General features: G+C 40.5%; 1 protein-coding gene across 1 annotated transcript in view; it reads left to right on the top strand.

The window, feature by feature from the left end:
- The window catches only part of zfpm1 (zinc finger protein, FOG family member 1), a 112,313-nt gene that overhangs the window by 39,554 nt on the left and 44,890 nt on the right, over positions 1–27,869 (top strand). Inside the window, exons 2-3 of the mRNA XM_022756264.1 lie at positions 8,168–8,314; positions 15,009–15,146. Coding sequence (XP_022611985.1) covers positions 8,168–8,314; positions 15,009–15,146 — 285 coding nt within the window. The remainder of the gene's footprint in view (positions 1–8,167; positions 8,315–15,008; positions 15,147–27,869) is intronic.

The following is a 27,869-nucleotide window of genomic DNA, read 5'->3' as shown; positions in this document are numbered from 1 at the left end:
AGAAATTGATTTGATCATTTGATTAATTGTAGAATAACAGAAGTGTTAATCATCAGCCATCACAACTAAACAGAGATCAAGATGAGAAAAAAACCCCCCAAAACAACAGAAACACTAGAAAGGTAGAACATCCTCACAGTTTAAGATTTTGAGAATGTTAGGGCTCCAAATGTGTATTCATCCACCACTGAAAGTAGTCCCCTACAAATGCATTTTTTCTTCCTGTTAATCCACTGTGTCCAGCTGTTTTAGGAAATTACTGAATGATTTTTAGAAAATTAGATTATTAATTATTTTTGTTATTGATAATAATAGAAATAAAGACCAACACCAGCCTTATATGCCAAATAAGTAACTGATGATATGAACGCTAATTTCAACTAATCAGAGAGTTCTTCATAGGAACCTCTTTCCCCACCTCAGAACGCTTTGACAGAGATGTGTGTATGTGGTCCGGTGTATGTGTGAGTGTGTACAGTGTTCGTCGGGCTGCAGCTACAACATGTCAGAACCGCTATCAGCACTGAAGCAACACGGTGTTCCAACATGGAAAGCAACAGCAGGGAGATTTATTTCAGTGGGCTCGGCCCGGTGAATAGTCCTCCTGAGAGGCGCTGGACTATCAGATAGGCCTGCTGTGAGGAGGCTGCTGATCCTCTCCTCCAGGGCAAATTTTTCTCTCTGGGGGCATGAAGGATACCCCGCTACTGGACCATCCATCATGGCTGGCGCTGATACACAAAGCACTGGGTATCTGGGGCACTATAGGGGGCGGGATTGCTGCTGTTTCTTTACCTGCCCTCCTCACGCCTGAGAAGCAAGTATCTCCTCCTTAGAGGAGGAGGAGGAGGAGGAGGGGGGGAACTCATTGTTACCCCTGCATGGTGTCAAGTCTCTCTCATTCTGTTTCGATTACACTCCATCCCTCCATCCAGTGGCCTCCCTCTATCACTTTCTATCTCCCCCACTCTGTCTCCATGTCTCTCTCCCAGGGTTCAGCCAGTGTCCCACCCCACTGTCTCCCCAGGACCTTTATCAGGGAGACGGCTGTGCTCATTAAGGAGTTAATTTTCTCACTCCTATCTTTGATTAGTATAGTCAACCTAAAGTACTGTGAATTCTTTAAATTTTCTTCCTTGTTATCAAAAAGGGAGAGAGAGAAAAAAAGATGGGAATAGGGGGGATATTTAATCGTTTAAGTAGTCTTTCTGGGGAACTAGATTTCTCTCTCTCTGTCTCCCTCTCCCTCTTTTTTTTCTCTTCCCAGCAATGTAAAGAAATCTAGCTGAAAGCCAGCCTAGCTCAGTAATTCAGTTTTTAAAGCGTGAGGATGGAGGGAAGGGGAAGGAGGGAGGAGGAGGTGGTGGTGGTGGTGGTGGTGGTGGTGGCGGCGGGATAGGGAGGGAAGAGAGAAGGAAAGAAAAAAAATGACTTGATGAAATTCCGCTATCAGCTCTGAACCAATATGCAAAATATCTCGCTGGAAATCAAATAGCTATTATGTTTTCATTTCCACGTCGGCGTATTTGCTTAATGAAGAGGAGACAGATCAGACCGGCAGAGAGAGTCTGCAGGAGCCGATAACCGCCAACGGCTCCCAGCTATCCGCACAGAGTGACGCTCCCAGTCACTACGCTTTTTCACCGAAAAAAAAAAAAAAAGAAAAGAAAAAGGGATGGAGGGGAGGGAGAGAAAGAGAACGAGAGAGGGAGGGAAGGTAATGGACTATAAGGGATAGAGAGAGAGGGAGCGCCAGTGATATTGAAAGGGGATGGAGGAGAAGAAAAGAAGTGGTGGTGGTGGTGGTGGTGGTGGGGATGGGGATAAGAGGGGATGAGGAACGGAGAGATAATGACGGAGAGGAGGAAGCGAGAATATAAAGGAGAGACTGCAGGTTAGAAAGGAGAGAGATGAGGGATGAGAGAAGAGTCGGAGACTGCATTTTTTTTTTTTTTTTGATTATTTTGTGGTTGAGAGGTGAACAGAGCTGAAAAAACAGTCTGAAAGTCTCAAAATTCCTCGAATTCTTTTGAAGTTGAGGCCTTTAAACATCTTTAATACAAACAATTCAAGAAATGACTTTTCACAGCTCTGACACGTTGCAGCTTGTTAGTTTAATGCTCGGTGTGTCGAGCCTCAGCTGTGTTCTACATGCAGCCTACACTGTGTTCATGCATTTCAGCTCCTTTGATGTTCGGTGTCCTGTGTTCAAGTGCATCAGCTCAGTGTGATCAGTCACTGTCACGAGTCTTGCAGTTTTATATTTCGCTGCTGGCTGTGATGGACATTTTCTACCTTTTTTGTGCTTTTTTTTTTTTTTTTTTTTTTTTTTTTTTTTCCTTTTTTATTTCTGCGTTTTTATTTCTTCACACAGCTGGCGAGCGCTTTTTTATTTCCTGTGGGCAAACCTGCTGTGGCGTGGAATTAAAATGATCCTCTGTGACGCAGAGAATTACCTGGACACTTTTCTGCACAGCTGCTAATAATAAGAAACTATTCATGTAGTCTTTATATATATTTTATATATATACGCAGTATTTGTTCCAGTATTTGTTGGACACACCTACAGTGAACAGACACATTTATGTATCTATCATTTGTTATGTTTGCAGTATGTTATGTATAATACAGTAGCTTGGGTACTGGTATATTTTAAAGTGCTGAGTGCAGCGCAATCTTAATTTGATACGTGTAATATATAAAATAGGGCTACAATGAAAGGTTGTTTGTATTATCAGTTAATCTGACTATTATTGCTATTAATCAGTTCATCTTTGCATCTGTGAAATGTCAGATAAGGGTGCAAAGTCTCCGTCACACTTTGCCACTGCGCAAAGAGACGTCTTCAGATTGTTTGTTAAAACCACAAAGCTTAGCCTAATGAGTAATACGACAAAGAAAAGCAGCAAATGGAACAAGGTAATGTTTGTGATTAATTATTGAAATAGCTGCTGATTTATGATTTTCTGTTTTCAACAAATCGATTTATCGATGAATTGTTTCAGCTCTAATATGAAACCAGGCGTCAAGCACAGTTATATTTCCTCAAATGATGACACTTAGACGTTTATCCAGATGCAAGGTTGCTGTCAGTGGACGAGCGCCCGGCGGTCAATAACTATTCTAAAATATACGGTCGCTCGACTTTCCTCTTATGAAAGCTTTCAGCCTTTAAATGTGAGAAGCTGCTGCTTTTCTCTGTCTTCTATTGCTGTGAATTAAATATGGTTTGAGTTTTCAACTGTTACAGGACAAAGTAAGTCGTTTGAAGACGTCACCTCTGGCTCTGGGAACTGAAATGAAATGTGAGCCCAGATATTTTAATGAATTCTGACAGTTGCTGCTCAGTGTAGTTAAGCACGTTTCGTTCATCTGCCATTTGATTTGGTGAGAAAATGAGTGTCTTATATGAACCAAGGCCACATTTTGAAACCGATGCAACAGACAAATGAGTTTGAGAACATGTCAGAGACGTAGCAGAGGACTGACGGAGGTTGATACGGATCTTAACCATCAGGCCCCACCCTCACCACCAAACACCACTATGTGTCAACCCCCACTGCTCTGCGAGTACTTTATCATCATCATATTAGATGTGAAGATGTGCAGGATGGTCAATAAGTCCCAGGGATTTCAGATGTGTCGAAAAAAAAAAAAAAATCTATTTCTTTACTTGAGTTTGTCATCCCTGGACTAATCAATGGGCGGCCGTTAGCAGCTCAGATCCCAAAGGCTGAGGAGAAAAAGCTGATTTTTATTGAAGCTGAATATAATGGATCGATATCATGGGCTGTGTGGATGGTTCCTCTTGTAGGGAACGGTGGCCATGGAGCTGTGATAAGAGCCCATGCAGCGTCGAGCGAGATGTTGTTTAAAGTGCAAAGTTGATTAAAAGTATTTCCTCAGTGGTGGGTAATTCTCTTCACTCTGATCAATAAGTGGCTCCTCTCCAGTGCGTGACTCTGTGTCAGGTACCTCAGCTTCTCTCTCTCTCCGCCTCACACGTTCTCCTCTCCTTCCCATTCTCTCCTCCTTTCTTTCTCTAAATATCCTCTTTTTATGTTTCTCTTCACAAGTCTGTGATTTTCTGATACAAGTACGCCTCTCCCTCCCTCCCCTCTCTCTCCCCCTCTCCTTCTCTTGCTTTCAGGTCTAATGTATTTTTTGTGCGGCGGGTTATTAGCGTGAGAGCGGCGAGGCTTGCGTGTGTTTAATCAGGCTTGTTGAGCATGCAGGTTTGATGTGTGTTGTCTCTGTGTTTAATCAGCGAGCTGCTCGCTGCAGGTTTGATGTGGACGGAGAGTTAATAAAGCAGTATCTTTGGTGCCTTCATCAGCTGCAGCACTTTGTTCTGCCTCTCCTCACACCTCCAAGACAGACAGCTGCAGTCTCTGCGCTGGAGCGTCAGCAGCGCTGTGCTAACACATCTGTCTTGGTCTCATCTTGGTGGTGGGCAGGATTTTTCCTCAGTCGTTTTATTTTAAGATCAGGCCTCTTTTTTTTCAAAATTGTGTTTGTCTAAAACACCTCCTGTTTCTTTAAAACGTTAACAGACTGTGTAACAGCAAAGGTCAAGTCCTTGAGATGGACACCTTCACATCCTGGCCTTGGTCCTCAGTTTGGTCACTCCTAGGTCTGAGTGTTCACTCTTCATCCATTTTGAAAACGAACAGAAATATGTCAGTGAAAACCACACACAACCTCACAACTGTGACGTTTGAACCACAGAATATTAAAAATATAACCTCAAGAATTTATTGATTATTCAAATAGTTATTGCTTATTTTTCTGTGGCTGGATTCATTCCTTATTCATCTGTTCATTTCTGCTTCTTCTGACGTAAAATTAGGCAGTTTACATCGTCACTTCATTGTAAAAATATCAATGACAGCAGCTGGTTATTGTTAACAAAATTACATTTGAACATTAATACTTTTGATGTGTGATCAGATTTATATTCCTGGAATCCAAATTTATATCTAAACTAAATCAGGAATACTATCAGGAATATTATAATATCTGTTTTATTAAGGCCCATATTTGAAACAACAGGGGCCTTTTGTTGAAAAAAGATGTTTCAGTTCTTTAAATTGTAGTCAACATGTTTTGTGTTGGCTTTTACTTCAAATGACACCAGCCCTGGTTTTATATAAACTGAATGCATGAAAGTGAACAAAACAGTCAAGCTGATGACTCCACCCTGGTTTATACAAACTTCAGATGTGCATTTATCCTTAATTGTTAAATTTCACACAGAAGGCCTATATTAAGTGATCAATAAAAAATCACTTTATATATTGAAAATTGTTATTTGTTGCTGCTTTATTCTGGAGTCACACTTGATTAAGCTTCTTTTTTTTTTTTTTTTTTTTTTGGCATGAATAAAACTCGACAAACTGCGCTCTTCAGCATAAGAGTCTTTGTCCAGTTGAGCTTCGCTCTCTACTTCACCACAGCGTCTTTTGTTTTGTCAGATCTCCTGTTAACCTCCAATCATTTGTGTCCATGTACACTGTCAGTGTAGCTACTTGTGAAGGCAAGACAAGTTCTCCACAGAGGCATGGAAATACATTAAAAATAGAACATTAAGATGACATTTAAAATAGCATTTAAAGTGAAGGAGCAGTTTGTTCTGGAAACGTTGAACATTGAATTGTCAGGTTGATGCTGTTTGCTTGCTCTCCGTCTGGAAATCGCTCTGTGAAGGTTTTTACACTGTAGAGAAAATTCATCAAGTTCCTCTGTGTCCAGGAATGGCTCTGAAATATTTCCTGAATCTCATTTTTCAACGTTTCACTTAAACTTTTATATTTGCCCGAGAACCATTTTGGAAAAATAAATAAATGTGAGCTTCAGGCTCTGCTCATGAACAGTTTAGATCCTCCTTTAGTTCAGCGCTGCTTTTGGATAAGTCTCAACTTAATTCATGTCCCTCCTACAGAGATACACATGTGGGCCATGTCTTTTATTATTGCTCCATCTCTTGAATGAGTTCAGTCCAATTTTCCTGTGGATATCACACTGTAACAATTAATAAGGCTTTAACTTTTAAAACTGGCAAATGAAGTAGAATGTGCTGCACTTATCACACAGGCCCAGCTATCCTTTCTGCCAACTATCCGAGACAGGACGAGGAGGGGAACGAGAGAATATTTCTCCTTGGATAAAAGAGGGGAGAAAGTGGAGCTGAAACTTTTCCGCACAATTTGATGTCTGAAAGCAGTGATGCAGTGATTGATTCATTAAACCAGAGCCGTAATGAGGAAAGAAATCATAATTCAAACTTACATTTTAAAGAGGAAATATAATTGCAATTTTATACAGAGAAGTCCCTTTGTACAATTATGATTAAAGGAAAATTAATTGTATGAAAATGTCCTTATAGATACTGAAAATTAGATCTAGCAAAGCTCAGGCGACATAGACCTAATTCTAAAATTATTGTGTACAGGATCGATCTTTTTTTTTTTTTTTTCTCCTCTACTCTTTTTTTTTTTTTTTTTTTTTTTTTTTTTTCTTTATGAAGGTCCAAATCTAGCTGTGTTAATTTTATCTGAAATTAGAGTGAACCATGCAGGCGTGGAAGTTGAAATTAGCCTAAAGATGTTTCATTTACAAAGACAGAAACACTTTCTCAGTCGGCGATTGTTTCCCAGCATTATCTCTGCTTGCTTTTAATTGCTTTGGAAGTGAAATTAACAGAATTAGAAAAATTGCCTCTCCCTTTTTCTACAAGCTTCTTTATTCACGGGTATTGTTGTGTGCTTTGTATAGATTATAGACTCCTTTTGTTCCAGTATTGTAAATATATACGCCCCTAGTCACGGCTTTAGCTCTGAAACAATCCCCCTGTTCGTTCGACACAACCTAATGGAAATTAATTTACAACCTGTCTGGATTGGGGGAGAAAGGTGGGAAATGAAATCTCTGTATTAATTTCACTCTGACTTAGTTATTCAAAAACAATATGCCCACCCTCCTTGACTTTCCAGTACACCATCATTATGTATGTTGAGTTGTTTTCACCCTCGGCAGTCTGCAGCACATTAACCATTTCTGCTTCACTCTGGCGATCTCTAATCCTCTTAAAAGAAATGGTTACCTCGAATTATTAATTCTGTCATGGTATCCTCTCGGGAGCTGAGAATTACGCGTGTCATCTGATGCACATGAACATAATAGAAACTGCCTTTTTATAATCAGCAAGCCTTGCAACACTAATAACTAGAAATCAGCCTCTAGATGCAAGAAACAGCCAGTAAATATTACATTAAATTTCAAGGTTCAGACTGTTAAAGCACCCTGATGTATTCATATTATAGAAGGAGTATCATTAATGAAGCAGTTCAAAAAAAAGTCGCATTAAATTCATATTAACTGACTCCATTTTTTGGATGTAATCTTCAAACAGGCTAAAATAGATCAAAAGTACTGTATAATTACTATGGTCAGCAGGGATTATGAAACTGTAATTGATATAGATCAGCCCTGCACTAATCACTCTTTTAGCTACAATTTTAGGTATACTGTAATTTGGCTTTAAGGTCCCCCTTGGCTTCTTGCTATTAATCTTCTGGATTAGATTGTTCAGCATGTCCAATTCTCGAAACCCTTTTTTGAATGCGTCCAGTTAAAAAAAAAAAAAAAAATGGATCAGTGTGTTTGGGGTATTTTTCTCCCTTACAGAACATACTGCTCATACATAATCATAAGTAGCTTGTTTAACAATCTAACTTCCTTTTATTTTTCACCTCTCCTGCTCCGGTCTGTTTGGACTTGAGGCTCAAGGGAAGACAATTAAACTCAAATCCTTCTCCTCCTGCAGACCTGAAGTCTGATATTATTCTGTGAAACTTATTAGTCTCTGTCCACAGACACAGATCTCTGGAGTTCTCTACTTGATGAAGCTTTTATTTTTGTGATACCCATTTATGTGCATTTGGTGATGAGACCACCTGACCTAATTAGCAAACAAAAAAGTGATGTGTTTTTTATTCTTTACTTGAATAAATTCATTTTTTTCTAATAATAAAGTGTCTTCATCCATCAGCATCAGGTTCAGCTGTCCAGATGTTTCAAGTCTCTCCCACAGGAAGGAGAATGTAGTGGATTTGACCGATATGGATTCAGATTCAGGTCTTCAGCTTTCCTCCTCTTCTTCACGCAGGTTCCCTTGGGGATCTTGACGGTGTCGAGGACAACACCCTCGACAACCTCAGCCTATCAGGGGAGGAGGGCGGAGTCTCGGACCCAGATGATTCAGTAGAGGGTGACAGCTCCAGCCCCCCGCCGTACACACCACTGTACAATGAAGGTGAGAAGAATAATATATCATATACAGTATGTATGTGTGTACATACTCCTACTAACAGGCACATTTTGATGTGCACATATATATATATATATATATATATATATACACAGTATACACACATCAAAATGTGCCTGTTAGTAGGAGCTGATTGGTTGGCCTGCATTAATCCTGGCTGCATCTACATGGGATTGTTACAACAACAAAAAAGGCTGGATTCACAAATGATTATGTGACATTATTTTTTATGGCGTTCATCTGTGTTCATTTTTTCATCGCATCAAGTAAGTTCTTGAGAACAGCTCCACCAAAAATGTGTGTATACACATATATATGTATGTATGTATGTATGTGTATATATATATATATGTGTATGATATAGCATGGTTTAGTGTTATGACACAGAAGTGGATAGTTTGCAAACCTTCCATTTATATATATAGTCACTAGCTGTGTCCCAGTTCAGGGGCCACACCCTTTAGAGGACTTGGTCTTTTTTTTTCATTGCCGGAGCGCAATGAATCTTGGGATAGGTTGCGCCACGAAGGATCCACCCGTTGGAATCTTCGTTGCCAAGGAAAAGAAGGCCGCATTTGAAGGGGCCTTCGTAATGGGTCAGTCTAGTCACGCTACTGTGACGCAATCAGTCTTCAAATGCAGCCTCCGAAGGATGACGACTATATCACTAAGCTTCAGATCTTTTCACTGGAACTTCTTCCTACCAACAAATAGTCCCCTATAAACTGTCGACAGTGCTTGAGTGAAGTGACTGAAATAACTTTCTTTTATTCTTTTAAACTATAATCATCTGGATGTTCTACCATCTCTGTGTTTTTTGTGTTTGTAATATTACACAGCAGCACACTGGCTGTAATGATATCCATTCTCTGGCAATATGCCTCAACCTGCTTATTGCAACTGTTATGGTAAAATAATCCAGATGTCTAGTTCACTGGCAGTTGTTGGTGGTTATTACCAGATTTATCTGCCTGTTATCTGGCAGGAGACAGTTAACGTCACCCAGAGACAACACCAAAAAAAAGAAAAAAAAAAAAGAGACTGTGGAACCATTATGAGGTTGCAGCTTTCCATTTGTATCACTCTTTTATCTCTGAATAAAAAGAAAGAAGAATTCACAAGGTTCAATCTTGGCTCCAGTGAATCTGCCCCTCATGCACCTCTTATCCCGAGCCTCCCCCCCTGTACCATGTGATAGCAGAGTTTTCAGTCATATTCTTTTGACTTATTCAAGATTTCACTAGCTGTGTTTTTTTAATCTCAAAAATTCCTGCTCTTGTGAAATTTTGGGGCTGGAAGTGATAAGCGTCTGTTGGTTGGCTTGGTTTGATAAACCCATGGAAATCCTGTCAGGTGCTAATCGAGACGAGATTAGAGATTAGCTAGAGGTGTGTGTGTGTGTGTGTGTGTGTGTGTGTGTGTGTGTGTGTGTGTGTGTGTGTGTGTGTGTGTGTGTGTGTGTGTGTGTGGGGGGGGGTGTGTGTGTGTGTGTGTGTGTGTGTGTATGTGTGTGTGGGGGGGCTGTGTGTGTGTGTGTGTGTGTGTGTGTTTGAGGTGAGGAGTGGGTTATGTGTGTATTAGATTGTATAAGAAGAAGATGAGAGAACTCGGGCCGACTGCACACATGTGAAAACCGACTTGGTGTCTTTGTTTCCTTATTTATGTGTGTGTGTTTTAGCCTTTTGCTGCCCCCCAACTCCCAACACACAAACACACACCCCCCTCCCCATTATGCTGTTGATTTACTCCTCTCTCTCTCTCTCTATCTCTATCTCTCTCTCTCTCTCTCTCTCTCTCTCTCTCTCTCTCTCTGTGTGTGTCCCCCCCTCTCTCTCTCTTCTCGGAGGTTCCTCGGGTTGCCCAGCGCTGCCATTATCAGTTCTCTGTAAATCAGCCATGTTTGACGAACCTGCTCTTTCAACCTAGGATCAATACCAGGTCTTTATCAGGCCAGCGCTGGCTAATAAAGGCAAGGCCTCTTATCCACCATCTGGAGGAGAGAGAGAGAGAGAGAGAGAGAGAGAGACTGATGATAACTGCCCTGATAACTTTAGTGAGAAAAACACAGGACCAAGCACTCTGTTCTCTCCTCCCCTCCCCTCCTCAACCTGAAAAACAGAGCCGGTATATTAATGCTGATACAACGGATCGACACACACACATGCACACACACAACTTTATTGAGGAAGACTTGAGCATCTGCTCAGTACGTCTCTCTGTGTTGTGCCGTCGTTTTTTTTCCCCTCTCTCTCTCTCTCTCTCTATCTCTCTCCCTCCCTCTCTCTCTCTCTCTCTATTCTCAGAATTGCTCAGAATTGCTCTACAGTTGCAGCGTCCTGCCGAAACAAGTGAAGTTCCTTTTTTTTCAATCACACTTATACATCACAGGAAACCTGATAAAATCCACTTCTGGACTGATTAGTCAGTATGTCACCTCCTTTTGAACTCTAATTGCCGTACCCTCGTTTGGACCAATGAGAATGATTTTTGTAAACCGCCATTTTTTTTCATCAGAATCTGATCAGTGCACTGATACAGAGAGTGTGTGTGATGCATAAACAGACAAATGACAGAGGTCTTAATCTCTTCTGGTTTTCGTTATGATGGACAGTTAAACACAGTTTTGGTGTTGATTTGTCCATGAAGTAATTAAATGAGTAATTGTTTTAAATAATAAAAGAACAGATATTTCAGTCCTCCAGTGGGAAGATGTGCTGCTTTTATCTGTTTTGTCATTTTAAATTGAACATGTTTGTGTCAGGACTGTTGGTTGGACACTGTTTTCTGTTCTTGCACAAGCTGATGGATTTTAGAATGTGAGGAGCGCTCACCATCTTAACAGAAGTTTTTTGATTTTTTACATATTTACATACATTTTCCACATCATGATGTATATCAGTTCTGGAAACTGATTCTTCTTGATGTTGTAACATTCATTCCAAGCATACTGGTCTGTTTCAGTTCCAGTAGCAGCTCTGCTCATTTCTTTTTTTATCAATAATCATCAATAAGCTGTGACTCAAAGTGTGTTTTCTGCTCTTACTTACAGTATTTCCCTCCTGACTTACTGTATGTGTGTGACTGCATTGATTGATTGAGGTTAGTCAGTGTGAGGCAGCTTCTCTGCAGGAAGCTGGAAGACTGGATGCTCCACACTTTTTTGGTTTTGTCCACTTCCCTTTCAGCTTCATCCGTGCCACCAAACTGATCAATGTGAAGACTGTGAGCACGCACAGTATGTTGATCCTCGAACGTGCGGGAGCAGATGTGTAGAGAAAAGATGCGTAAAGCAGCTTTAAGAAGAGAGAAAGAAGAGGCAGAAATGTATAGTGGGTTATAGAAGTTAGGAGGCGGGATTGTTGGGTGACTTTGCCCTGCAGGTGTGACAGGGGAAGTTCATCTTATCAGATTGATGGAGACTGTCTTGCTATGGGGGTGGTGGTGGGTGTGGTTGGTGGTGGGGGGGGGGGGGGTGTTGGCTGGCAGAAAAGTGTCTGTCGACTCCTCCTGATACCTGCCTCCCTGTCTGAGATGATATGGGAGATAATATTGATAATATTAAACGCAATAACTGTGTCTCCAGCTCCCCTCCCTCGCTTCAGCCCCTGCAGGATAAAATCAATGTGCCATTCAATGTGATTTATAGCTGAAAATAATGGCACTGTTTTTAGGCGGGGGCCGGGGTGGGGTGGGGGTGGGAGGGGGGTGTCTGTCTGTCTGTGTGTGTGTGTGTGGGTCTGCTTGCTTTAGAGTGTGTACAGTATGTTGCCATGTATGAGTGTTTGTGTGTGGATGAGGTTGAAAGGTGGATGTGACGTGAAGATGGATAGTGTGTTTGTGTGTGTGTTGATTTATTTGACAATGCAGATCCAATCTCTCAACTGTTACATTAATAACGACGGAGTGTGACGGCGTCACGTGGTGATGGGGCGTTTATGGCTACTATTGATCGGGAGCTATTGCTTTTTATCGGAGTGGGAATGCAAGGGTAAACACAGTCTTTGTGCAGACAGCTGAGGTGTTATCGGGGTAGGAGCTGAAGATGGGGTGGGATTTGGGGAAGGGGAGAGAGAGGGAGAGAGAGAGAGAGAGAGAGAGAGCACACAACGGGATGAGAGAAGATGGAGCAAGTGAGGAGGAAGCGAGGAGAAGGGCAAAAGTTAGGAGGCCTGGGAATCAGACAAAGGATGGAGGAAACGAGGAGAGGAAGGGGATGAACTGCTTTTTAAATACTGAGAGTTACAACCTGGATTTCTCTTCAACTCTAGATTGTTATAGATATGTTTTTAGTTACATTATTAATGACGTGTGATGTGTTGTCTTTACACATCACATACATTCTGGTAGTGTGTGATGTTTTATTTGATAAAACTGTCCAGTCAGGAGCTACATATCATTTTTATATTGTATATTAAATTACATAGGGAAATGCATTTAATACATTATTTGAAAGCAGTAGCAAGTCCTCCAACCTAAACGATCATATATGTAGGTGGTTTGTCTCTACACTTGGATACGACCCATTGGAATCTATCAGCAACAGGCATACTGGGACCTTTTTTGTTATGGTAGCAATAATTCAACCCTCTGGAGCATACAAGCAGCAGGTTTAAAAGACCTTTGTTGTCATGGTAACAATGATAAACATGCAGTTAAAGTTCAGGAATGATCAGCGTTTGGTTAGATTTAGACACGATGACGGCTTGGTTAGGCTTAGATCGTAGTTTGGGTTAAAATAAGTACTTCCTTAAGGCCAGAGGACCTTCGTTGTCGTGGTTATGATGCGAGGCTCAGGTTGTGGAACAGTCATGGATAAAAGAAAAACTGGTTTCAGACAGTAGACAGCGGCCTGTTGTGTGACAGTCCTGTGTTTTCTTTACCCATCAATCCAGCCCAACTTCCTCCTGACGCCGACTTTGTCGCTCTTCATACTTCATCACCTGACTTCCTCCTTTGCTCACGTCACATTTACCACAGCCACTAGAGGTCACCTAACAATAAAACATAACTATGGATCTTAATCATAGACTCTGTAACGTCACCCACAGGTTTCTGAAGAGCGGTTTTGAAACTCGGAGTGAGCTGCTCCACTGTCACCACCTTGGCAGTGCCTGACTCCGCCCCTCACTCCCAGCTATTCCAAAAATGGACAAAGAGGAGGGGTGTGTGTGGAGACTTTGGTGCATGCTGGTTTGTGGCAAAAATACACTCACCCACCTGTCTCTCAAAGAGGCCACACCCTCAATTCTACATAACTTTAAGTCTTAATAAAACGCAAACAGGTGAGTTATAGTTACAGTTGTCATGAAGGAGGAAATTAGCTCTAGAGACCTAAACTGTTTTTGTACCAGGCTGTAAACATGTTTTTTTCTGCTGTAAAGTTGGACATTTTAACATGGGAGTCTATGGAGATTGATTCGCTGTTGGAGCCAGACTCTAGTGGTCATTAGAGGAACTGCAGGTTTTGGTACTTCAGTTTTGGCCTCAGTTTTCAGCCTCGGATGTTGATGCTTGGTCGTAATAAGCTGCTTGCACAGACAGGACAGTCTCTACAGTACAGTTTGATACTGCTAAGAAAGCACCTTCTGATTTTGTAAGATAGTTCCCTTGTCTATTTTTCAACTGAAAAAACCGGGTCATTTTATTTTGCTGTAAATTATCAGTGAGGTTAATGGTGACATGTTTGTGATCTGGTTCCACGCAGTCAGCATTTGAGTCACCCTGACCCTTCTGATGATGATGCAAGACCAGAGAACAAGGAGAGATCCTCAGCTCAGATACCCGGAGGTGCTGTGATGTAACTATTAATCTGATCTAACTAATCAAGAGTCACACTATTAGGGAGGGACCCAGCAGTATGATGAACTGGCTGATACCAGCTGCAGAGGCAAAGGTCAGGGTTCACATATCCTGTGCATGCTGTATAAAAACACACACACACACACACACACACACACACACACACACACACACACACACACACACACACACACACACACACACGCATCCAGCCATTCAGACTGAAGCACACACGCACAGGTCTAGCCACGTGCATAACCACACATGGATCTCTTTGATCACCGTGCAGGAGGCTGTGTAATCAGCTTGATCAATGGCAGGGATATCAATGCTGATTAGAGGAACACAGGCAGCCTCAGTCCCTGCTGAAGGTGACAGGCTGAGGGGAGGAGGGGGGAGGAGATGGAAAGATAGAAGAGAGAAAGGTGGGGGGGGGAGCACAATGAGACCCACCTACGTTCAGTAAGGAGAACGAAAGAGACGGATGCTGGGCACAGATGAAGACAAACAGAAAGAGACAAAAGTGAAGGTGTGGAGAGGGAAGAAGGGAAGTTTCTGATCACTCTTTGATTCTCCACAGTTGCAACGAGAATCTAAGGGTCCATCTCGTGCGGCGAGGTGTTGTGTTACACAGCTCGGGGAGTCATTTCACCACTGCCTTTGATCAACAGACAGGAACAGCCACTGCCCAGACACACACACACACACACACACACACACACACACACACACACACACACACACACACACACAGTCCCATTTACACACATTTAGACACACGAGTTTTCAGTGGTTTTGAAAGCTAATACTGTAATAAGTTTTGAATTGAAGCTGCCAGAAGTCAATAGTATGTTTAAATGTGTTTGTGTTGTGTATCCAGAGCCCAAGACACAGGACTCTCGAGGAGGCACCAATAACGAAGACGAGGACGGGGAAGAGCGAGGTCCAACACACAGCGGTGGGGAGGAGGAAGATGATGGGGAGGAAGAGGAGGACGTGTTACAGTGGAGGGGTCCAGGTAAGTTGGCTCACATCATATGGACTGTGATTCATTTAATTGTTGGAATGTACCCATACAAATATATAAAAACTGAACAGGGGCAGTAAACTGTCATTCTTGGTCTGTAATGAATCCAACTCTTTTCTTTAGTTACATACACAATAATTATACAGAGCTTTTAGTCAATGATTGCATGGAGTTTTAATACAGGAAGCACTGATGATGAAATCGTGGAAGAAGGGTTCATATTGAGTGTCAACCAAAAGAGCATTTAATGGCAGAATGATATTTGAAAAAGTCTTGTTTTCTTCAAATGCAATAGTAAATATTGGGACATACCTCCACCCTGCCCTAAAGACATGTTACGGATAAATGGACCTCATAGAAGGGCTTCAATTCAATCAGTAAAGAAATGCACATTGTCCATTAAACCAGCCAAGCACGAGACAATATGCCTCTTTCATTTATACAACTCGTAGTGATGGCAGCTGTTACCCACATTCAGATGTTATGAATGGTTCATTCATCTTGCTGCCGGCACCAGTTCACTTCCGTACATTATTAAGTAAGACAAAAAAGAAGCAGGATGAGTATGAACTGAAAATGGGATTAAAGTAAGACTAATCGCAAGAGCAGCTACATGTTCTCTTTCTTCACTACAAGTAACTGTGGATGATGGTGGTCAGTGGTCATGGGTTAACAGGGCTGCTCATCAAGCCTTAACACTGGTCTGACACCAGGCTAATGTTATCCTAATAAATACCAGTTACTGGACGCATGTTACTCAGTTGGGTTGAAGTTAGTTTGGACTTGTGTCAGTAGCTCTATTTGTTGTTTTTTATTTGCATCAATCATAAATGAAATCAAAGTGTTGTGGGCGTCAGCATTGCAATGGCCTCTATAAACAAATTCATGTATTGTCAATTTTATTAGTATCTGCTACCTGTATTAGGTTTGGGTCGATTTTTGGTTTTGCCGGTCTGGTCTGGTGTAGGAGAGTAAACCGGTTTGATTTTATGTGAACCTGCTGAACTGACATTTTTTCATTACGACAGGTTCTGGCAAATGTAAAAGTAACGTACATCAGCAACCTGTGGCAACAGCGTCATGGCGCTAAATCCAACTTGTTTTGTATTAGTAATAAGGACTATAAAAATGTGATTAACATAACGTTATGTTTGTTTATAAACGGAGAAACGGTGTCACTAGCGTCTGGCTTCGAATTAATTGCTGACGCGAGTCTAGCGACATGAACAAGAACAAAGTTCAGTATTGGCGGTTGGTGAACCGGCTTAGAGGTTTTTTACTGCCACCAAGTGAACTGGATTCGCTACATTCAGTCTCATTATGTTCCACTCAGGAACATCTGCAGAGTGAAGTGTGACACCTAGAGGTAATTTGGTAAACCAGTCTGGACCGGTGTTTGGCTTAAGTCAAACTTATTTAAAACTATGACCTGAATGCTGTTCCTACTGTGACAAGTCCTCGACAGAATTCCACCAAGCAGTGGAAGAGTACACTGTATACACGAAATATACTTTGCTTAGGCAGCAGCGACATAGACAAAGATTTCAATGAAGCTCATAGTTTTTCAGAGCTCTGATCCAACTGGTGGATATCTCTCTGTGAGTAAGCAAGTTTGCAGTCCACACTCACAGTCACAATACAAAACAAGGCAAAAACTAAAGATGAAAAGCTGAAAGGCTGAGAGGCCGCACAAAACACTAATAAGAGTCTTTAATAGAGATCAAATAAAAATATAATAGATTTTAGGTAAACTTAATCCAAATCCTGACACATTTGGACAGTTGGTCCAGGTGGGTGGGGTTTGGGGCATGGCTGAGGGCAGTGCCTGTTTTGTTGTGACATCACAAAGTTCCAGAAGTCCTGACAGCTGGTTTTAAGGCTCAGGTTCTGAATACAGGCTGTGTGTATTTCTCTGTGGACTGAGGCTTTGATACTTTCACAGTATTGATATAGAACCTAGACCTGATCTATAATCAAACAACACATGGACATCTACCTTTAGACTATATGGACCTTTAATATGCTCTCAGGTGGATCTCACCAGCTCTGTATGGCTGTATTTATGTGTCTGTGAGTTCTTGTGTGCATCTTGAAGGTGCTCTTACGCGTTGCCTCTTCCAAGTGTCTTTCAGGGTCCATTGTGTCCTACTGTTCCCCTGTAAGAAATGTAAATATGACAGGCCAGGGAAAATTTATTCAAGTCGTAACAAACACACACACACACACACACACGCGCGGCTAAGAGGAGATAACAAGTAAATCGCCATAATTTTATTATTTATTTCCTCTCTTATCGAGGTTTGTTTGGTTATTTATTTCTCTCTGTCTGTTGTCTTCAATGAGTTAAACAATGCAAGAAGATTACCGCACTATCTCGCATTATTTCCTTTTCAAGCTGTGCACGTTTTATGTACGTCTATGCATGTGTGTCTATACAGTATCAAGTGTGTGTGTGTTTACGAGTGTGTGTGTGTGTGTGTGTGTGCACATGTATTTTAATTCCTCTGGTGGGGAAGAGAGGATGTGTTCATTATCGTCCTGTCCCAGCCTTGTCCCTTTAACAGTAATTGGAGCGATATTAATTGCTGTGCGGTGGCTGGTTGATGGTAGCACTATGATGCGCACTGATAGGGTCCATCGTCTTTTTTTTTTTTTTTTCTTCCTCTCCTCCTCACAAACTAACTGCCGGGTGAGTGAGGCAGGGGAATGGAGGAGGAGGGGGGAGGGGGGGGAGAGTAAGGGAGAGAGATAGCCCCTCTATCAGCTCCGGAGCAGGCGCTGTCTTTATCAGGAGCACGATTGGCAAAAAGGAAACTTTGACCGGTCTGAATTTTTCTCTTATCGTCAAGCCTCCCCTTCCTCCCTCCCTCCCTCGCTCCCTCCCTCCCTCCCTGCCTCCCTCCCTCCATCCATCCACCTTCTCCTCCTCTGGTCTCTCCATCACCACTAACAACCCCACTAACAGCCCCCCCCCCACTCCCTCCTCTCCACCACTTTTCTTCCATCTTTTCATTGTTTCTTCTTTTTTCGTCCCGCCTGTCATGTGGGACTGGAATCACCGCCTAATGTGCACTTGTTCTTACAAAATGTTCACCATGTATCAGACAATTCCCATAAACAGATGAGAGGAAAAGTGTATTGGCTGCTATGGAAATAAACAGGGTTTTATCTCCTGGGAGTGTTGGCATTCCTCTCGTTTCTCACTGTTGTTGCCTCTCAGACACTTGCGCTCCTGGGACCACAAGTTTCAAGCTTTTAATCTTATGGGGTTTTCAGTTTAGTTGCTTTGAGGCCAAATCATGCCTGAGGTCCAGCAGTGTCACTATATCCTTTATGCATAACACCTTGTTTGTGTTGCAAGATATTGAGTTTATATTGTTTGTCTTTGCCTCTTCAGCTCCCATGTGGATTGAAACTATGTTATTTGTTGTTTTGTGACTATTTGGAAGAGTGGCTTATGTGTATGTTTTTTTTTATAATCATTACACAATAAACCTTTGTTTTTAGTTTAATAGTAAAGAGAAAAACTGACAAAAATTTGGATTAACTGATTATTTTTAATAATAATAATAGAAATGATAGGCATTCTTTAATAACAGGTTTGCAAGCTTTGATGGATGTTAATAGTAGAAACTAATATTTTAATTACCAGTTAATTCCAAATACTTTTCACGATTATTTGACAAATGATTTTGTTTTCCAAATGTGAGAGGATACAGCAGTATACTCATTACAACTTCTCAGAGCGCAGTGTGATTTAAATATATAAACCTGTTTTATCCATCAAACAGATAATCAATTAACGATCATGTATGACAAAAGAAAGGATCAAATCCTCACATTTCAGCAGCTGTAAACAAAGAAATTTGAACCTCCGAAAATGACACTAATCATCAATTGACCTTGTCAGTTCTAGTAGAGAGAAATTGTTCCTGGGCAGCTCAAGAAGAAAAGGGATATTAATGTCTTTCATTATATTTATATAATGAATAAACTCAGAAAAGACAAGAATATTCTCTTTTCTTTTCTACCATGCTGTGAAGTTGATCGACCACTCAACCTCTGTATTCTATTCATAGATTTGCTATTTCCTTGGGTTTAGTCAATTAACACACAGTTTAAAACAAAGATCATCAAACAGATTTATAATAGCTGCAGGATTTTGTTTCCTTTTTTTGGATCAAAAGTTACTGACTGTGTGTTTTTCCAAGTTTCTTCAAGTTTGTTCAGTTAACAAATGAACAGCTCTAAACATGTGTTGCAGTCTTTATTCCTCCCCCCTTTTTGTCCTCCTGTCTTTCCTCACCCTTTTCTCTTTCTTTCCTCTTCATGTCTTCTATCTAATCTCTTTATACCTCTTCCAGTTTTTTACCTCTATTGGTCTTTATTTCTATCCATCAGTCTATGTCTGTCTTTTCGGCCACTCAGTCCTATGGTTAACTTGGTTAAAATTTACATTTACATTACATTTACTCGTCCAGTAAACCATATTACATGTAGGCACATATTTGCAGTCTTGTATAATAGAAAGTCTAAATTCACTGAATATTAATCTACTAACTATATTTTAAATTCAGACGATTTTATTTCTCCTTTTGAAATAAAATAATTCCAAACTATGAAAAATTTAATTTCCTTTTCTGTGCACAGTTTGTCTTCTAACCTTATGATAATAATCTCTTAGTTTATTCAAATAACTTATTCACATAATTCCTTGTCGCAGTCATTACTGTTCAGACAGACTGATATTAACATAAAACAGAGAAAATAACAACAGAACATTTCAATTCATGCTCTCTGCCTGTTTTTTCCTTCTGCTTCAAGATAATAAAATTCATTACTGGACACAAAATTTTTCAATCAACTATTTGACACTGTCTCCTCAGTATGTAATGAGTTGTTTATATGTCAATCTGAATAAATTCCTTAGTCATTGATGATAGTCAAAGCGATTCTTTTTGTTTCTCTCTGTCTTTTATTTTTTTATTTTGCCATTTTCTGCCAACAACGGTTATCAAAGCTTTGGCTGTGTGGCTTCCATTGATATGCAAAAAAAACCCCCCAAAAAAATAACATTAAAATTAAAAGGACAATAAGCCTGGAATGGCTTAGGCTTCAGCAATTTTCTGTGTCTTTTCTCCACTGTGTATTTCATCTTAAAACAATCCAGATGACGTCTGTTTGTGTGTCCTCAGTCAGTTTGATGAAGGTGTGGTGGTGGCGGTGACACGGTGTTGAGGAGAAGTCTAGGTGGGAGCCGGTCCCTATCAGGGATGGAATGATATGCTAAAGCCGCCTTTTTAATCTACAGTGTGTCCATACTGCATGATATGCAAAATAAATTATGAAGAGAAGGGAAAAAAGTATCTTTTGAATGACCTTGCAGGCTGGAGGGTTTGATATTTTCTCCCTCGCTGCTTAAAATTCTTGATATGCAAATGGGTGTCACAGTAATCCCTTGTCATTCGCTGGCTGGCTGGCGGTCCCCACACATTCTCTCCTTCCAGTACTGTGTATACCCCCATTGTCAGTGGCCAGAGAGAATCTATCAGGAAATGGTGGAAGTGTTTTATATCCATGGCGATGGATAAAACAACCGAAACATAACTGTGACCAGTTTATAAATATGAATGAACAGGAAGAGCTTCAGATCTGTAGGACCTCGTAAAAAGGTTCAGTGTTCCAGATCTGAGGACCTGATGTTTTCATCATCTTGAAAACATCATGACAGGAAGATGCATGCACCCCATTGACTGTATGTAAAGATGGATGTAGCCTCCCTGACGTCAACCACAGGTTTCTGAAGAGCGGTTTTGAAGCTCAGAGTGAGCTGCTCTACTGTCGCCATCTTGGCAGTGCCTGACTCCGCCCCTAACTCCTGGTTAATCCAAAAATGGACAAAGAGGAGTGGGCATGTGTGGGGCTGAGACTTTGGTGCAGGACGGTTTGTGGCAAGTACATGCTCACCCTGTCACTCAAAGAGGCCACGCCTTCAATTATACATAATTTCAAGGCTTGATAAAATTTAAACTTCATTTTTCAAGCCCCCGTGGTCGATGCATGATGCACCCTAGGGTGTCCTCCCCCTATAACAGTCATACATCCACCATTATGCTGAGTTCTGTGTAAAAGTGATTTGAAAGTCAGACAGAAAAAAATATTTTGATAATCAGTCGATCATTCAAGTCGTCTTTCAAGGAAAAATACCCAACTCTCCCCAGTTTCAGCTTCTCAGTTATGAGGATTGGCTTTTTTTTTGTTTGTTTTATATGATAATTATCATTTTTGAGTGTTGGTTAAATTAAATAAATTATTCAAACTTTTAGGAATTTCTGAAATAGTGACAGGCATTTTTGTTTTTGACATTCTATAGACCAAACAATCAATTGATTAATCAAGAAAGTAATTGGTGCATTAATAGGCACTGAAAATAATCATTAGTTGCAGCCCTGCTCATAACACTAGGCTATGAATCTTTTTGCATTTGTGATTAAATACTAAAAGCTTTTTCCATAAACATAAGCTTTATGAAACTATAAATATAATTTTTTTTATTATGTTCTGTTAGGTGTTGTCCTCCTATTTCTGTTTAACTGAGGATTTTATAATTGATTCCATTTTTTTTTTGTTTTTGTTTTTGAGCAACCTGGTTATTTTCTTGATTAATTGTTTGGTATATAGAATGTCAGAAAATGGTGAAAAATGACCATCATGGTTTCCCAGCTGACGTCTTTAAATCGCTGTTCTTTAATCAGCTCTTATCACTTTAGACAGAAAAGCAGTAAATCCCCACAACTGAGAAACTGGAGCTGAAGAATAATTTCACTTGACAAATGATTTAAATATTATTATGTTCACCCGGGAGCAGTTTAAACACTGTAACAAGTGTGTTTCCATTACTGGAGCACTGGTGAGTTCTACCCAACCAAAGAAAAGCCCTGGTCCTTTCTCTCTCCAGCCTTCTAGTGTGTGACATGAATGGCAAAGAAGGTCCCTCCAAGCTGTCCAATCACACCCTCTGACAACTTGTCTACTCCAGGGGCCCCGGGAAGCCAGCCGAGCAAGGCAAATGTTTTCCTGCTTGCACAGCACTCCTGGCTCCTTATCCCCCCCAGCAGAGTTATTTAAAATACCTCCAATAAAGCATTTTAGTGGCAGTGGTAATAATGGTTATTATTATTTACCAGGGTGTGTGTGTGTGTGTGTGTGTGGGTGGGTGGGGGGTGCTGGGTTATCATAATAGCAGTTAATTATAATAGAGCATGAAGGTGCACTATATGCATATTAGAACTGCTGAGTCTCATTTATTTGAGTGGAGGGGTGGGAAATGTTGGCAGTGTCACATTTGCAATACTGTGCATGACAACTTCTCCCCCTTTGAAATCATTGTGAGGAGGATAAGGTGCACCTTCATCACTTTGTCCACATGTGATAAGAACCTTTGTTTCTCACTTTGATCCATCTAGTCATGGGTGGCTGGACGTAGCAGCTCAAGGATAAGATGTTTGTGTAAAAGCTTCCAGTTTTCTGCACTGCTGCTGGTGTGCTCATCTCTTTGTGGAGCTGTTCACACAAATCCAGGAACCTCCAAAAGCTAATATTTCTACTTTGAAGAAATACAGGACAATGCTTTTTTTTCCCATTTTATTTCATTTTTTTAATGATTGTTTTGCAACCAGTTTATTCAGTGGGTTTAAACAGTGTCCATGGTGGATTTTGCTTAGTTTAAACAAACTTTTACACTGAATCGCCATTATTTCAAAACCAAACGAATTAGCTGATTCATTCAACAAACTGAGCAGGTTCTGCCTTTTTGATGAAAAGCTCAGTTATCTGTGGTTGTTGTGTCTCTATGTTTATTATCTATTATCTGGTAAACACGGAGCAGTTAACTCCCAGCGTTGAGACAAGATGTCATCTCGAGGTTAAAGGGGGTGAACTTTCAATAGAGGGATGAAGGGTGACAGACGGAGGAGTGGGTGGGTGAAGAGAAAGACTAAAGAAACAGGAGAGAAGGCGCTGAAAGAGAGAGAGGAGGACTAAGAGAAGTGGTTTGGAATAAAGAAGCACAATATTGAGTTTAGAGTGCAGAGATAACTAATGAAGGGTGAGAGAGGGGTGAATGTTTAAGGATCAATGAGAGCGAGAAATGAGGGGTTGAGAGATTTTAAGAGGTGCAATTCAGATAGTGAAATTAGAGGTGACGGAATGGGAAGTGGGTGAGGTTAAGAGATAGAAAGATGAGGGAGATATAATATGATGAAATGACAGTTGGGGAATCTTGTTGGCTCAGTGTGAAGGTGCTCAAAGCATCAGAGGTTTGAGTTTGACGTAGGACATTTTTAGTAATTATTACTGCTTCCCTAAAAGAATAATTGCGGTTTATTATAAGATGGGTTTGTTGGGTTTAGGGTGAAATGTGATGCCACCTGAATAAAGTTTTTATCCATTGTTTGTCAGTCAGTCAGTCGGATGGATTATCATTACATTTTGTGAAAACATGGTCCCCAGAGGATGAATCCAGCTGACTTTAGTGATGAGACTTTTCCTCTAGTGCCCCCAGCAAGTCCGCACTAATCCTGTGAAATATCTCTGCATCTACTGGAGACACAAGCATAAGATTTAGCATTCATGGTTCCCAGATGATGAATCCTGTTGATCTGGTGATCATCTGACTTTATCACAGCCCACCATGAGCTGGATGTTTTTTTGTTTTTTTTTATTGAAATATTTTGACAATTATCGGCTGGAGTGTGGTGATATTTTGTAACTACAGCCCAGATGATAAACTAAATTAATAACTCTTGTGCAATTTTTTGGTTTATGGCCAAATGGCCAAAAACAAGTGTCTGAAGATTAGATAGATAGATAGATAGATAGATAGATAGATAGATAGATAGATAGATACTGTATTTATCCCCTAGGGCGGGAGTCAGCAATCCGCGGCTCTGGAGCGCTTCTGCAGTGGCTCCCTGTAGCTTTGAAAAAAAAATAATAATAATATGAAAATAAATAACGGCTATTTTTTATTTTATTTAAATTTTTTATTTTAAAGAGAACACCTCATATTTTGGAGATCGAGGTGAATAATATATCGTCGACTAAAATATACATCACATCTTACAACGTCTCCATAGCAACGTTTACAGCCTACCGCCTCTTCCTGCTGCCGATAGGTGGCTAATCTTGAGTTTCGGACCCCCGGTAAGCTAACCATGGATAAAGCCCAAAAAAAGAAAAGTCTCAGAGGAAAAAACTGGCCTGTTCTTATGTTTACTCTTCTTAAAGCTATTAGGCTGCAGCTATTTGTTTTATTTATTTCAAAGTGGGTTACTTTTTATGTTTTTAATCCTTCACAGATAAGAGAAGGACTCAAATAGGCCTGCATAGTTCTGTTTTATTTAAAAGTAGGTGTACACATGCCAGTGTTATTCATAAGAGTTTGGTGTTTTCCTTTGTTATAAGAGGTAAAAAACAGCAATAAAATGTCAACGCCTTTTTGTAGTGTTATAATTTCATAAATGCAATAAACTATAGTTCTTTTATTTATATTATAACTATATTTAAAACTTTAACCCTGTGTTATATTCATTTTTAGGGTCGAATAGGTTTTTGCAGCTTCAGATGATTTTTATTTGTGGGAGAGGGGCTAAAAATGNTGGAAATCGAGGTGAATAATATATCGTCGACTAAAATATACATCACATCTTACAACGTCTCCATAGCAACGTTTACAGCCTACCGCCTCTTCCTGCTGCCGATAGGTGGCTAATCTTGAGTTTCGGACCCCCGGTAAGCTAACCATGGATAAAGCCCAAAAAAAGAAAAGTCTCAGAGGAAAAAACTGGCCTGTTCTTATGTTTACTCTTCTTAAAGCTATTAGGCTGCAGCTATTTGTTTTATTTATTTCAAAGTGGGTTACTTTTTATGTTTTTAATCCTTCACAGATAAGAGAAGGACTCAAATAGGCCTGCATAGTTCTGTTTTATTTAAAAGTAGGTGTACACATGCCAGTGTTTTTTTTCCTCCTATTCATAAGAGTTTGGTGTTTTCCTTTGTTATAAGAGGTAAAAAACAGCAATAAAATGTCAACGCCTTTTTGTAGTGTTATAATTTCATAAATGCAATAAACTATAGTTCTTTTATTTATATTATAACTATATTTAAAACTTTAACCCTGTGTTATATTCATTTTTAGGGTCGAATAGGTTTTTGCAGCTTCAGATGATTTTTATTTGTGGGAGAGGGGCTAAAAATGGCTCTTTTAATAGTAAAGGTTGCAGACCCCTGTGCTAGGGGAAATTCATGAGTAGTATTGTGTAGTTAAAATGTTTCACGTTAAACTAAGATGGTGAACTTTTTATACATTATACCTGCTAAACATCAACATGTTAGCATCATCACTGTGTGTGTTAGGATGCTGAAGGAAAGATCCTGGGCTTAGGAATGGTGAATATACAGGATGCATAATCACTGCTTATGGTGGACTTTCTTTTTGGATTGTTGGTTTTAGAATATGTAATAAATTGCTGGGTGGAGCCTGTGGTATTAATATGTCTGAAAGATGTGAGGGGGAGGGGTCTTCAGATGATCTTACATGAGACAAACACTTTGTTTGAAGCATGCTAGAATATTAGCTCAAAGCTTTGTTTTCCAGCTGTCTGGTCGTCTGACTTCCTTTTAGTGACGCCTCTGTTGTTCCAGATCTTTGCAGTGAAATCTGGGAAATGATGGCCACAACTAGAAAATGAAGAGCCAGGCTCCAACAGGTTTTGACAGTGGGAGGATGAGATGAGATGAGTGGAAAGGCTGTGATCTAGTGTCAGGTGATGATAGGATGTGGGAGAATACGGTTGATGACAAGAGGGTTGTGTTGAGAAATTACATTTGAAAATGAAACTGAATGTCCAGTAGCTAATAAGAAATGCTTTCACAAATACAGAGTACTGTTACACATCAACTGTGAGCTCCTTTAGAGCAGGGCTGACCCACATCCATCCATCTCTCACACACTTAGACATACTGTACTCTCCCTCTGTGTGACCTCCCTCCGTATCTCCAGCCAGCAGACTCCCGTGTCTCAGAAGGAGCGTTTCCCTGCAAGCACCCTGTCAATTCCACCTGTCAATCAAAACGTTAGAGGATGGTGATTGGTTGTCATTTGACCAGAGGCCTTGTCTTGTCAGCGAGGTTGAGGCGCCTCAGAATACAGTATGAAGTTTGAACTGAACTCAGTGGAAGTTTAACTCTTGTCCCGTGAACACGCAGTAGTAGTTTATATGTTTTGTTTTTAGCTAGCTAAATCACCCCAGGGCTAAACTACCATAGTAACTGATGTTGCAGATTAGCGCTGCAACTAAGGATTATTTTCTGTTAATTTTATAAAAATGGATGGATTAATCCTTTAGCCTATGAAGTGTCAATAAATTGTGAAAAATGTTGAGGTGATTTCTTCAAATATTGCATATGGTGAGAAATATTGTGATAGTGGATATTATCGAATATCAGCCCAAGCCTAATGATCTACTTAAATGATTAATCGAATATCAAAATATCTGTTTTTTCGATCAACTAATTGATTAGTCGATTGATTCATTTATAGATTAGTTGTTTAATAATCAATAGTTTCAGGTCTATTATATTTGTTTTCAGTGAAAATGAAACACAAAAATCCAACTGAAATCGTGACTCATTATCTGCCAAAATAGTTGCAATATGACTTTTTGTCCATATTGTTCAGCCCCACTTGCTACTCTGTGTGGTATGACCCGCAAAGCTTCTGCTCAAATGAAAAATAAATACTACTTCATGAACAAAAAGACGTGATATGTGCAGCGAAAACTTGCAACTGTCTGTACATAGTTGTAGCCGGAGCTCATAAGAATTATTCGGAGGCAGCATCGGCCTCTGCCTCCATCACCCGCTCTCGATCTACGCCACATATTCTGACTGACGCACACACTCTGTCACACATCTCCTCTCCCATCTCCTCTCTCCAGCCTGTCTGTGATGTGTCACTCCCCTCCTCCATCCCCGATGATTGATAGGTGCGAGGCCCTAATCTAAAGGAACATTTCTCCGTGCTGTCCGGCTGCTATCAGCCGAGCAGCTCCCATACGCCCAGTGTGTGTGAGCCCATGGCAGGCCTGCCGCTGGTGGTGGGACAGGACATTGGCACACTGATTACCGGCCTATCAGATTCCTGGCCTCTCCTGCAGCCACCGCGCCACATCCTGCATACCTCGCACACTCAAATACACAAGTGCACATTTGTACTTAACTTGTCAGGGTGCTCCACTGCATAAATCCACACTCTAACCATTTAGTGATATGTAAAAGCCACACCGCTGCTATATTTCATTGTAAAGATGCAGCTGCTAAAGGGACTCCTGGTGTTGGGTCTGGAATACAGTTTGAACTCCCAGACGGCAGTGAGAAGCGTTCATCCAGAGAAAGACTCAGAAACACTGCGTTTCATGGTTGTAAACTGGTGCTAATGGCTGATAACACTGTGTTCTCCTGTTAGCGCTGGCCCACACCACACTGGGTGTAGCAATCCTCATGCGGATGCTCATATCACTTTATACTGATACTCTGGCTGATCTAAGTTAGAAATATAATAAACTCACAACAAAACGTGTTACTATATTATATGATAAATGAAAACTATGATATAAATACACAGGTTTATTTTTTAACACGTGCTCACTTTAA

Source organism: Seriola dumerili, unplaced genomic scaffold, assembly GCF_002260705.1.
Source record: "Seriola dumerili isolate Sdu_G_001 unplaced genomic scaffold, Sdu_1.0 BDQW01000242.1, whole genome shotgun sequence".
Lineage (NCBI taxonomy): Eukaryota > Metazoa > Chordata > Actinopteri > Carangiformes > Carangidae > Seriola > Seriola dumerili.
The sequence above is the reverse complement of the archived record's forward strand: the minus strand, read 5'-3'. Positions and strand labels throughout refer to the sequence as shown.